This window comes from Simochromis diagramma, unplaced genomic scaffold, assembly GCF_900408965.1.
Source record: "Simochromis diagramma unplaced genomic scaffold, fSimDia1.1 OVJJ01000321.1, whole genome shotgun sequence".
Lineage (NCBI taxonomy): Eukaryota > Metazoa > Chordata > Actinopteri > Cichliformes > Cichlidae > Simochromis > Simochromis diagramma.
In genome coordinates this window covers 17013285-17026492 of record NW_024386772.1, presented here as the reverse complement: position 1 = coordinate 17026492, position 13208 = coordinate 17013285, and the positions used below count along the sequence as shown (strand labels likewise).

At 38.5% G+C, this 13208-nt stretch overlaps 1 protein-coding gene across 1 annotated transcript; it reads left to right on the top strand.

The window, feature by feature from the left end:
- The first annotated feature begins 769 nt into the window (after nt 1-769).
- LOC120747368 (adhesion G protein-coupled receptor E2-like) lies at nt 770-12691 on the top strand. The gene is made up of 22 exons (XM_040053161.1): nt 770-848; nt 949-1317; nt 2758-2889; nt 4339-4485; nt 4560-4685; nt 4868-5011; nt 5185-5334; nt 5444-5590; nt 5672-5709; nt 5955-6035; nt 6160-6189; nt 6288-6450; nt 6537-6650; nt 6749-6921; nt 8053-8238; nt 9020-9223; nt 9317-9558; nt 9661-9727; nt 9829-9920; nt 10954-11113; nt 11788-11853; nt 12021-12691. Exons 2-22 carry the CDS (start codon nt 1224-1226, stop codon nt 12075-12077), a joined length of 2613 nt encoding a protein of 870 aa, XP_039909095.1. The 5' UTR covers nt 770-848; nt 949-1223; the 3' UTR covers nt 12078-12691.
- Nucleotides 12692-13208: the final 517 nt, after the last annotated feature.

Sequence of the window (13208 nt, the reverse complement as noted above, 5' to 3'; positions counted from 1 at the left end):
TTGGTAACCCTCAAAAGAATTATTATAGCAAATATTTGACCACTCTTTTGCATTTGCATGGACCTGGCTTTAAAGCGTAGTCCACATATTTTTAGTAGACTTGAGGTCAGGGCTTTGGGAAGCTCATTCCAGAAGCTTTATGGATCATTTCTCAACAACTGCAGATTCCAAGATCAAACAATTTTATGGAAGTACAAGTTATTGTGCTGTGTCATTACTTTGCCAAGTTTTGAAAGAAGACACACTGTGAACCCAAGATGAGGGGACATTGATTAGGATGTGTAGAAACAAGTGAGGAACCACCATGTATTCATGTGTGTGTATGTTACATATAAAGCAATAACACATCAACAGAATGCTTGTTTTTTTATAAATAGGTGTGAATGTGGAAATGAGGCAAGTTGTATAAAGTGCTTTAAGTTGTCAGGTAGAGTAGAAAAGCACTATATAAGACTCAGTCCATGTAGGTGGATGAGGATTGTTGTAGTTATTTTTATGACTATTTTGATTAGCATTTATTTTGTCACCTGGAGAGCATACTTAAACTTGCAAACACAGCACATCTTTCCATGCCGTGTGCACTACATTAATATATCCTTTGTCATGTTCCTTAATGTATTCTACTAAAAAAGAAAAATTATACAGTCTTGGAGGCATTCTTCAGTTTGATTCAAGAGTAAAAATGAAGTTGGTATGTGACATTATAAAGATGGTAACGTGAATGATTACTTTTCAACAGTATAACAATTTAACAGTAATTTTTAAGATTAATTAAACATTTCTATAACTTTTTATCTTCTTTGTTTCAGGTTTGCTTGTGATACCTGTTATTACTGCGTTTCCTCCTGGTATGAACAAATAAATAGCCAATATATGTGATTTAAAATCACCATAAAGTAATAAATTATGTGTGATAATTATTGTACATATTTGATTTGCATTGTGCAGGTTCTTGTGATGGATACACCAATATAACTCAGTCGTGGCGCAATCGGGGATTTGACGCTACTTATTTTGGTGCCTCTCTTGTCAATGACCAGCAGCTTCTTAACAAATGGTGGCGCTTTACAGGGATTGGTGGAGACAGAGTTATTATTAATTGTGTACCCCCTTATCGTGGTGGCACATGGGGTGCTCTTTTTATTTCATCACCTTATCCAACCACTGAGTCTCTGACACCAACAACAGTAACTGCATATGGCTTCTATTCTTGGTGTACTGACATGTCCGCTGTAGTGAATATAGCTCTCTGTCCCGGAGGATTCTACGTGTATCAACCAATGAGTTACCCATATTACCAGCAAGGATATGCGACCTGTGAGTAGTAACTAATTCTTGTTACCATGCTTCTGTTCATTTTTACTTCTAAAATAGAAATCTTAGCTTGAATCCCTTTTTCAAATATTCAGAAATCATTCATTCATTCATTCATTCACTCATTCATTCTTCTCTTGGTAGAGGTGGATGCATCTTTCCCCCTCTCCCTCCCTTATCTTTCCCTGCTTGGTTTCTGTTCTTTTCTAGTCTTGTCTAACTCTAACCCTCAGAGAGTCTCTCAGTCTTGTTCTGGATTTGATCAACTAGTCCCTTAATGAAATTGACACTGCTTGATGGTCAGTTGTGTCGTGTGCCTGGCGACACTCTCAATGGGGGGCATTGAACAAGATGTGGAAAAATGATAACAGAGTTCTCGCTGTTTGGAGCTGGCTCGGACCTGGCTTATCGAAGAACAAAGAAAGCGATTACAGCTGTTCAAAACCCCACAAGGCTAGCCAACATTACTGACGATGGGCAAGCTGTGAGTACTCAGACTGTGTTTATTGAACACAATATTGATAAGATCTTGGAGAAGCTGATGGCTCCTCGATGGGAATTGAGAGACTTGATGACCAGTGATGGACATTTAGACCAACTGTGAAACTGGAATGCAGTTGTTCGTTCGAACCCAAACAACCATGTCCTTCATGCAGCTATCCAAGGTCAAGACTGGCCAGAACAACAATTCTCCCTGATAAAAGGACTGTATTAGGACTGTCTGCTCCTATCCCTTAAGGTCACCTATGTCAGGTGGAGGAATGTTGACTTTTGCTTGACCGGGAGAAAGGACTCTCGCTCTCAAGTTGAACACTCCCTCCCCCCTCCCAATGCCTCCGAACGCTTACTCCCACCCGAAGTAGACAGGCGGACCTGTCCAACACCGTACCAGGACCAGGCTGCTGTTTATATGGACTAACTCTTGACTTTTTTCGTACCTCTCTGATCTTTCTTCCCAATGTTTTGCTTGTGTATTCTATGTATGGTCAGAAGGGGTGCTCATGATGGCGCCAGATCATCTGGCAGCCTGCGAAACAATTTCCCTCAGGATAAATAAAGTATTATCAATCAATCAATATAAATTCTAAATTGCTGAAGTTAGTTATCTGCAGTGCTGAAAGTACTTTAACTGGCATGGTCTCCAGGCCTAGGATCAGTTGGCTGGTCACATGACATGCAGACTAGGAGAGAGGAGTGCACATTGGTGTGATCAAACAAGTGAGGCAAAGAAACTGAAGTGATTAAATCCCCCCCCCCCCCACACACACACACACTCTAATACTCTAAAATATGATGGTGTTCAGTTAAACTCTTATGTTTTTTTAACCTTTTACGACTGTAAAACTATGTCACTAAATATCTAAACCCTAATTTCAAAGGGCAAAACTCGCTAAATCATTCATTTATGTTATGATTGTGTTTCACAATTGTATATGTATTTAGATCATTATGACTGTAAGCCAGACTCTTGTGGACCATTGGCCAAGTGTATGCCAGATGGAGGCTGCAATTGTGAGGATGGTTATGAAATCCCCCAAAGCCACCTTCCTACTCCGGCTTCATTTGGTTGTGTTGGTAAGTACATGAAATTGAAAATAAGTAACTATTCTATATTTCTTGCTTATTCTTATGAAAATAATGTGTAAAACAAAGTGCATCATCTTTTGATCCTGATGTCTTATGCCTAAAAAAATGATCTGGGCCTTACCAGGTTAAAAAAATCATTTGTTCTTTCAAAAGGACAATGCAAAAACTGCTACTCATAAATCAGAGTCCCTTTATAGATAAAACTTTCTACCCTAAGTTGGGAAAAAAGGGTTAACATTTTAAATTATGAGGAAAAAAAAAGAGAATATTACATAATAAAGATTTATTCCTTTACTCATTCCTTTTAAGACTTTAAGTGGGATCACAGGTAGGAATATTTGAAATTCTCAAAAATGTGTGGAATGTGCTGGTCGGTTTACCAGCATGCCATGCGATGAAGCAAACTAACTTCTTTAGTAACAAAGTTGACAGTGTGAGATTGCATTTGCAAACAGCAGAGACTAATCTTTCTTGTAACATCATCCCCTGGATTAGGGTCAATAAAATATGTCCTACAGTATTTGGAAAGGTTAATGAGGATTCGGCTGAGGATATGTTGTCATATCCTTATCTCCATCTTTTATAGATGAGACATCCATAGGATTAGACTTGGATGGAAAACATATTTAAATCCTTGACTTTGCTGTTCTCCCAAACGTCCTTCAAACAGCCTTCAAATTGTTTGCAAATGGTCTTATAATTCAATGCTCACATGGGCAATGACAGTGAGACCTGGAAGGGTGTAATTGGGAAGAACCGCATGTCTGATCTAAACCTGAGTGGTGTTTTGTTATTGGACTTTTGTGCCTACCACTGTTTGTCCATAACGAACACCATGTTAGAACATAAGGATGTCCATAAGTGCACATGGCACAAAGAACACCCCAGGTCACAGGTCGATGGTCGATTTTGTAATTGTATCATTGGATCTGCAGCCGTATGTTCTGAGCACTTGGATAAAGAGACCGAGTCTTTCACTGATCACCACCTGGTCTTGAGTTGGGTTAGATGGTCGAGGAGAATACTGGACAGACCTGGTACGCGTAAATGCATATTTAGGGTGCTCTGGGAAAGTCTGGGAGAGGCCACTATCAAAGAGATCTTCAACTCCCACCTCTGGCAGAACTTTCACAGCATTACCAGGACACCGTAGGTAAGGGGGGCCATCAAGCTGATCAAAGAGCTCTGGGTAGAGACCACAAAATTGAGAATGTGGATACAAGTGGCAGAAATGAGCCTTCTCCAAAGGATGGCTCTTGGAGATAGGGACCATGCTGAATAATAATAATACAAAGATTTACACTAATGTTTGTTATAAATAAACTTCACAAACAAACTAAAGTAACAATAAATAACTAAAAACAAAAGAAAATAAACTTCACTAAATGTCAATACTGTTAAAGCTTGCAGCTGGTTTGTTATTATTCTTTTTGTCAGATATTGATGAGTGCCAGAGGACTACAGGGATTTGTGGTCCTAACTCAAATTGTAAGAACACCGTTGGGTCATATATATGCACCTGTTTGAATGGTTTCAGTGTAACAGATCCAACACTGCCACCTGGAACGTCCAATGGATGCACAGGTACCAATAAAAACACAAAATAACAAAATCTATTTTTAATGCAGATTTTAACTTGGTAACTGTGGTATGTTTAGATATTGATGAATGTCTTGCCAATATCTGCGGGCAATATGGGTCCTGCACCAATACAATTGGAAGTTATGTGTGCAACTGCAATGAAGGCTTTCACATTCAATCAGATGCAACCCCTGTTTGCCAAGGTCTGTATTATTATTTATGTCATGTGTTTGGTAGGAAAATCCTTTTGTGTGTTTGAGCGAATATAGCTTGTAGCATAAAGTTCTTTGAGTGATTAACACAATTAGAAAAGCATATTAAGTGTAATTTTCAGTACACAAAGAACATAAATTGAATTTGTTTACATTGACTGTCTTCTTTTCAGATAATGATGAGTGTCTAACCTCATCTATCTGTGGCCCTGATTCTATCTGCACAAACACACCTGGAGCTTATACCTGTGGGTGTATACCAGGTTACGCACCAACTGATCAATCCAAAGAACCCAGCATGACCAACATATGCACTGGTATTTACAACATATTTACAAAGGCATTAGCTGAAACCTGTAGATATAGGCAAAGAGACTGCAGTTTAATATGAAAAAATGCAGAATATATACAAAAGAAACAGGTTCAGTCTCACAACCTGCCGTAGTATTTTTTGACCTGCAGCTTGAATTTGATTAAATGTGTGTTACAGATATTGATGAGTGTGCTGACCATGTGTTGAACATCTGTGGAGCAAACTGTAACTGCACAAATTCAATTGGATCTTACAACTGTACCTGCCTTACTGGTTATCGAGTGGACAATCCACATGTTATAGCCAGCATTGCTAACCCATGCAATGGTATGTGCTATTCCTATGCTCTTTTGTTTCCAAAAGCAAATAAATATATAATTTCCAAAAAACAAACAAGCAAGAAAAACAGCCCCTTGTGTTTCTCTCACCGCTTTAGATATAGATGAGTGCAGTGAAACTCCTGGACTGTGTGGTAACCAAACTGTGTGTACTAATGCACCAGGCACCTTCTATTGTTCCTGCCCTGATGGATTCTACCCATCAACTGGTGTAATTTGGAAGGCGGGCATCACTTTTTGTAAAAGTGAGCAAAGCTGACTTCAAAGACATTTTAGATTTTCAAAAGTGTTTAGAATTTAAATGTATTTTTTTAATTTACTGACAGGCCTTGAAGACATTCTAGATGAAATCAAACCTAATAAGGTAAGACTGGTGGTGATTTATGTTTTAGAGGCTAACTGGCTAACTTTTTAATGCATAACAAAGTTCATTAATAACCCGTTATGTTTCATGATTTTGACTGTAAGTAAGTTAGTTCTTTGATAAAGATCACTTTTTCACAGTAAAACATTCGACTGTAATTAGACAGTTATACAAAACTTAAATCCCCGTTTTTTAAAGATGCCATCGTGTAGCAAACATAAACTAAACCCAAACATTAATTTCAGGATAAGACAAAAGAGAGAGCTTTCCTTGAAAACTTGGGTGAAGACCTGAAGAACAATACAGGTGTCCTTTTACCGGATGTGGTACGTAGTTAAAAACGTTAACTTGTAAATGCTACACAACAAATAGGATGTAACGTGATGCACAGAAAACACGGCAGTTATTTTTTATCTAACACAATTTTCTCCGTTCTTGACATCTTTGCAGACAGTTGCAAACTGCTTTTCTACATCTATGGTACTGAAAAGCAAACAGAGTCATAGCTTTATATTTCCAGTTTATTCATTTCATTTGCTTGTTTATTTGTTCATTACAATAACTCAAGTCTTCTGTAGATGGTTTCAGGTGTTGGAACACTTACCAGCACAAGCAAGGTGAGCAGTGAAGGAGACGGGGAGACTGGTAGTGTTATTCTTGGCCTCTCAGAGCAGCTCGTTGTTGCAATGACTCCGTCGACTGAGACGAAAATAAAAAAGGAAGTGCACACTTCAACAGTGGGTAAGACCAAGCTCAACTTTACGCTAATAGGTCAAATTTGAGTTCTTAGTAAATACAAACATAATGAATGCATATCTGTGTTCAAGATTTGAGTCTAGTGGCCATTGGTTCATTGAGCCATGATAGCAAGAGTTCATCCCTCTCTGCCAAGGAATATGAAATGAAAATCAACTTGGAGGATCTAGCTAGGGACAACAATGGTAAGAGCTTTTTTTTTTTTAAATGTTGACTGACACAGGTGCATTAAGATGAATGTGGTTGTTGTTGTTGGGTTTTTTTGTGATGTGACCACTTCCAGGTTCTGTATCAGCCGCCTTTCTGACGCTAGATGGGATGGAGAGCATTCTCAGTCATCAATACTTCAAAACCAAGAATGTGACAGAGATGTACTCAGATGTTTTAACTGCCATAATACCAGGAATAAACACCACCAACCTGACAGAGCCTGTCAACTTTACAATTCAACACAAGGTGTAGCATCAAGATTGTACATATAGAGTGTTGTGAAAGTGTTTGCCCCCTTCCTGTTTTCCTGGATTTTTAGTATGTTTGTCACTTAAATGTTTCAGATCATCAAACAAATATAAATAATAGACAAAGATAATGCAAGTAAACTCAAAATGCAGTGTCTAAGTGTAGGTATTTGTCATTAAGGGAAAAAAAGGTAATTGCCCCCTAACCCTAATAACTGGCTGGGTCACCCTTAACAGCAACAACTGTAGTCAAGTGTTGCAATACGTGGCAATGAGTCTTTTACAGCTCCGTGGAGGAATTTTGGCCCACTCGTCTTTGCAGAATTGTTTTCATTCAGCCACATTGGAGGGTTTTTGATCGACAGCGTCTCAATCAGATTAAGGTCAGGAATTGGACTTGGCCACTCCAAAGTCTTAATTTAGTTTTTCTTAAGCTGGAGGTGGACTTGCTGATGTGTTTTGGATAATTTTGAATCATCATCAGCGTGCCTCAGAGTGAGGGCTTGAACAGATGGACGATATTCTCCTTCAGGATATTTTGGTAAACAGCAGAATTCATGGTTTTTCAGATCCTAAGGCACCACAACAACCCCAGATGTAATGGAACTCAAATCTCATTAGTACACAAAATATTTTCTAAAAAGTCTTCAAGATCATCAAAATGGGCTTTTGGCAAAGGTGAGATGAGCCTTTTGGTCAGAACTGTTTTATTTCTTGAACTCCTCTGTGGATGACATTTTTGCCGAGTCTCTTTCTTATTCTTGAAGCATGAACTCTGACCTTAACTGAGACATGAAGCTTGCAGTTCTTTAATGTTGTTCTGGGTTCTTTTGTGACGTCCTGGATGAGTTGTGAATGTGCTCTTGGAGTAATTTTGGTAGCCCAGTCACTCCAGGAGGAAGCCAGGAAGCTTTCCAGACTCATAGCTGTCAGTGACTTTGTTTCTCCGTTGTTTCTTTAGATCGTGGTATGATGTCTTTCTCTCTTTGTCCAATATTAACATTTGTGTTTAATATGCAAGACACCAAGAAATCAGGAAGGGGGCAAACACTTTTCACACCACTGCATGTATTGAAAAAGAATCAGACTTTTTATTCTTGCCTTTGCTTATTTTATTTTTTTTTTTTAGGAAGTACCAGAAAATGGAATGGTCACTTGTGTGTACTGGGAAGCCGGAGAAGCCGAAGGTGGACAAAATGGAGAGACGATGCGTTGGTCAGAAGAGGGTTGCCGGGTTGCATACTCTCACAAAAACTACACTGTTTGTAGCTGCTCACACCTTTCTACCTTTGCTCTCATAATGCAGATTGGGGAGGTATGTCAGTTACATGTTGGTAAGGTTGAAGTCTTATTACTTACAGGACTTAACATACTTGTACATTTTTCAGATTTGATTAAAACTCCACAATTTGACAAATGGAAACATGCAGTGTATATAAGCGGTTAAATCCCTTTTTACATTTTAAGTGGAAGAAATTTTTTTTTGTAATCAGTCAAAATTTCTGTAGAACTTTAATTCGGTATTCTGTCAAACTGCTTTGTCAACAAGTATAGTACACTTTACATACCCAGTTTTAGACAGTTTATCCCACACTTCTTGGCATATGCAGAATTAGAAAGAGACACAACATTTCACTAGCAGGGACCACTCCCTTGGTAACGATGAGCAATGAGGGATGAAGGAGTGTGATTAGTGCTGCGGTTTGGGGAAGGCCTTGAAGGGGTCTGGCAATGGCTCTCGGGCCGGGCAGAACCCCCTGTACTAACGAGAAATAAAGGGAGGAAAGGAAGAGAGGAGAGGACAGGAGAAGAGAGGAAAGAAAAAAGGAGGGGGGGGGGGATGAAAATGAGAACAGCAGGTATTGGAGAAGGGGGGCTTTTATAGCCTGAGGCCAGAGGGGGCGCTCTTGAAATTCAGATGATATCTCAACAAAAATTGCTCTTAAAAAATCTTTAACTTGGAATAAGTCTGAAATGGATCACCTGGATCTTAGACATTTGTCAGCTTTAAAGCATTTCAATAAGCCAATAAGTCAAGCACAGTTATAGCCAAATTTACATCCATTTTCATCAGTATCCATGTATCTCATTTTCAGCCTGTGCCACAGAATGACTTCTTAGAGTGGCTGAACCGGATATGTGTGATTATTGGACTATTCTTCTTGGCTTTGGCCATCTTTACCTTCCTTCTGTGCAGCTGGAATCCCAAAATTAACAACACAGCCCGTCTCCACCTCTGCCTCAACCTGTTTTTTTCACAACTGCTCTTGTTGTGGAATGACAAATACACTGATAATAAGGTACAATGTGGCTAAACTCCAAGAATTATCAAAAGATTATCTATTGTGTTCCAATTGTCCATAAAGCTTAAACATATTTATCTGTCTCTACAGCTGGCCTGCACTGTCATGGCAGGGCTTCTCCACTTCTTTATTGTTGCCAGTTTTGTGTGGATGTTGCTGGAGGCACTACAGCTCCACTTGTTAGTACGGAAGCTCTCCCAGGTGAAAGTCATCCGACGAGATGGCCTCCCCAGGCCTCTTCTCTATCTGATTGGCTATGGTGTTCCATTTGTGATTGTCGGTGTTTCGGCACTGATGTATTCTGGTGGATATGGACGTACTGAGGCTAATGTGTAAGTCAGACACAGTGTAATGCACCGATTTATGCATTAAATCCTTTTATTACTAAATGTACAAGACTGGATAATGGTCTCTGATGTGCGTTTGAATTGCAGATGCTGGCTGTCAGAAAAACGAAACTTCAAATGGGCTTTAACAGGGCCAGTGATAGCGATCCTTGCTGTGTGTCTATTTTTGTGTTAGAACTGTATTACACATTACATTTTTTTCTTATAATGATAATTTGTCTCAAAATGAAATTATAAATCTGATTATTTTATCAGATGAATTGCTACCTGTTTGGTGCAACTTTATGGAGTCTGCGGCCCACCTTGGCTAACATAAAAAGTGATATCTCTCAGTCCAAAGATACAAAGTAAGTTTGAGGTTTATTTAAAAAGCAAGTTCAAATTCTGAGTAATCATAATGATTTTTGTGCAGCTTTTTAAAAAAAATGTCACTCAGTAGAGACTCCAGACTAAGTGCGATTTCCATTCTGATTCTGATTATTTGCTAAATGACAACACAGATTTTTCCCTATTTCAACTACAATTGACATTATATAGAAAGAAAAATCAACTTTTTTCAATGCAAAATATTATTTGCATAATAAAAAATAAATAAATAAATAAATAGATAAATAAACTTTTGCTCCAAACTCAGTAAGTTACAGGATTTTCTCTTTCAAGCATGCTAATAATTGAATAGAAATTAGCTGTTGTATACTCACCTTTATATCAGACACTTGCATCATTTTCCCGTATACTTATGAATTCCCCGGATGAAAGGACATCAACCCTTTTCCCTTTTTTCTCACCTGTCTGTAATTTTCCTTTCACAGCTCTTGCCTGACTCTCTTACTTGTGGTTGGTTCTGAGCTCTGAATAGTTTAGCTTGACTCACTTTTCATTTGTTGGCTAATTTTTAAAAAGTACAGAATTAAGTGTTTGATCAGGTTCGTCATAACAAACATTTTCTGTGGTCGTTTACTTTGGTGAACTTTGTGTCTTCACTCGTGGTGGGGAGTTTCCATGCTGACAACTTGTTGGCATGCGCCTGTGAGTGTGCGCACAACTATTTGCATGCGTTTCCATGTGCAAGTAAATCATTTTTTATTTGTGCACTGTGAGTGTGTAGAAGTAGTAGTTTGTAACAATTTGCTCATGAAATGTATGCGCAAGACCAGCCAGTCCCCCTTCTGGACCAGAGAAGACTGGAAATCGGGAGATACCTTTCCCTTGCCAGACAATCAGTTCATCTCTAGAGACTAAACATGTCTTCCTGTTTGACTATAAGTGCAGTTACAGTAGAGAAATGAATTCATTTAGCATACTGATGCTTTTTTATTTAACATCCTGCTGCAATGTTTTGTAAAGAACTGTAAAAACCTTCTGTTGTTCTGTTTGCAGGTTGATATTGTTCAAGATATTGGCCCAGTTTGTTATACTTGGCTGTACCTGGATTCTTGGCCTGTACCAGACAAACCTGTTCTTTCAGGTTGCTTTTATAGTTCTGAACTCCCAGCAGGGCACTTTTCTCTACATTGTCCACTGTGTCCTCAACAAGGAGGTAGACTCGTTATACCAGTGTTTCTTAACATTTTTCTTACATACTGTATGTCAAACTTTTTATAATTCATTCTTTATATTATTCCTGAGTTCAATTCTACCATCAGGCTGGGGTCTTTCTGTGTGGAGTTTGCATGTTCTCCCCCTGTTTGCGTGGGTTCTCTCTGGGTACTCCGGCTTCCTCCCACCATCCAAAGACATGCACTTAGTGGGAATAGGTTAATTGAGTAATCTAAATTGCCTATAGGTGTGAATGCGGGAGTGAATGTGAGTGTGAATGGTTGTCTGTCTCTTTGTGTTAGCCCTGCGACAGCCTGCGACCTGTCTAGGGTGTACCCCTGCCTCTGGCCCTACGACAGCTGGGATAGTCTCCAGCGCACCCCGCGACCCTGAAAAGGATAAGCGGAAGCAAATAGATGTATTCTTTATAAGAGAAAAAAAAAATTAAGTTAAAATGTAGTTAATTAAAAGCTAATCTCTGCCCCACTAGCAATGGCTCTGTGGCTTTATGGATCTATCTATAGGGAATGCACCACATTAAACACCTGTTTAATAATGACCAGCTCTGTGATTTAACATCATCTCTAGTTAAAACATATTGGTAGTATTTTTTATGAGTTTTATAGTGAGTTATTTCATTTATTTTTCAAAATGTGCATTTATTTCATATTCTAGATTAGAGACGAGTATGTCAAATGGCTGACCTGTTCTTTCAACAAGACCAGAGAAGGCGGCTCAGTGGTAAGTTTTGCATAGCAGTCACTTGACCAATAAGACTTTTTAAATTTAAAAGCTAACCTGTGTTGTAAATGTGACCGCATAAAGCGTTGCTTTGCTTGTAATAAATTTAAACCTTTTGTAACAATTTTTTTTAGTTTTTCTAAAGTATCTGCACTACTTTTTGACAGAGAAATGCACCATCAGTGTCCGAGGACTTGGACATCCCTCAAGAGCACAGAGGGTGATGTTGATAAATAAGTGAAGGAAAAGATGGAAATGGAAGATTTATATACTTTTCTGCTGGCAACTGTTTACTTTCTTGTCAAATATTTGAATTTGTACTGTGAATCAACCTTATAAGTTCTTTCTGTCATGAAAAATTAGTGCATTTTATGTAATACTTGTTTAAACTTATTTAGAAAGTGTTTTAAACTACTACTTGCTGATTAAATGTCCCAAGTGTTTCTCCCAAATGTTCAACTTTACTTTGAAAAGGTTATGGCCAGATATAGGTGCGCCCAAATCATACATCAGATCTTGGGTTTCACAACCAGTTATTAGGGCTAGAGGACAATAACTTTTTCCACACAGGGTTAGGAGGGTTTGGACAGCATTTTTTCTTTAATAAATCTAGTTGTTAAGCAAACATTTGCTTACTTAAGTTTTAGTTTTGCTTATTTAAAGTTGCTTAATGATGATTGATCAGCAATTGACCAATGATTTATTCAGTGGTTGGAGTCAACTATTGTACAAGTGGCTTGTAATGCACAGTTTTACAAGACACAGTAAACTGCTGTTAATGCTTTAAAGTGGTTGGTTGTGGGATTTACATACTGCTTAATTTGACTCAATAAAGTCACCTGACACCAAAAGTTCTGGTTTTTTGTCACTGTTTAAATGACTTTAAAGTAAATACATTATTTACTTTTATTTAGAATTTAGGAGGAAGAAAGTTGGTCATTAATTATCAATGTCCCATAAAAAGGTTTACTCATGGGTGCCTTTTTGGCATGAGGAAAGGAAGGAGTCTTGCCCTTTTTACAGGCCTGAAATACAGCCCCCCTGAAGCACAGTATGGCTACATTTTTTATGCAGGTGTCATGATTACTGCAGCTTGATGAGAGCAGACAGTAGGGCACTGGTGGAGGGCAGCCTGAAGGAGGAGTAGTTGGTAATGTAAAGCAAATGCAGGCACTGATCGTGTACATATGAATTAGCATACACAAAACACTGAAACGGTTCGTTTTGAAGTAGGAGTGAGCTCTGATGCAGGTTTTGACTGAAAGCTTGAAATGTTTTTTTTTTTGTGCGAAAGGACAAATATTCAATAGATCAGAAATACGAGATGGCCTACAGAAAAAAAAAAGTAGGACAAG

What these genes read in the sequence shown, in the direction of transcription:
- LOC120747368 (XM_040053161.1), top strand. Translation starts at nt 1,224, where the DNA reads ATGTCCGCTGTAGTGAATATAGCTCTCTGTCCCGGAGGATTCTACGTG. An exon ending in TCATAATGCAGATTGGGGAG is followed by an intron (nt 8,239 to 9,019) that starts GTATGTCAGTTA and finishes TCTCATTTTCAG; the next exon opens with CCTGTGCCACAGAATGACTT. An exon ending in GGACGTACTGAGGCTAATGT is followed by an intron (nt 9,559 to 9,660) that starts GTAAGTCAGACA and finishes TTTGAATTGCAG; the next exon opens with ATGCTGGCTGTCAGAAAAAC.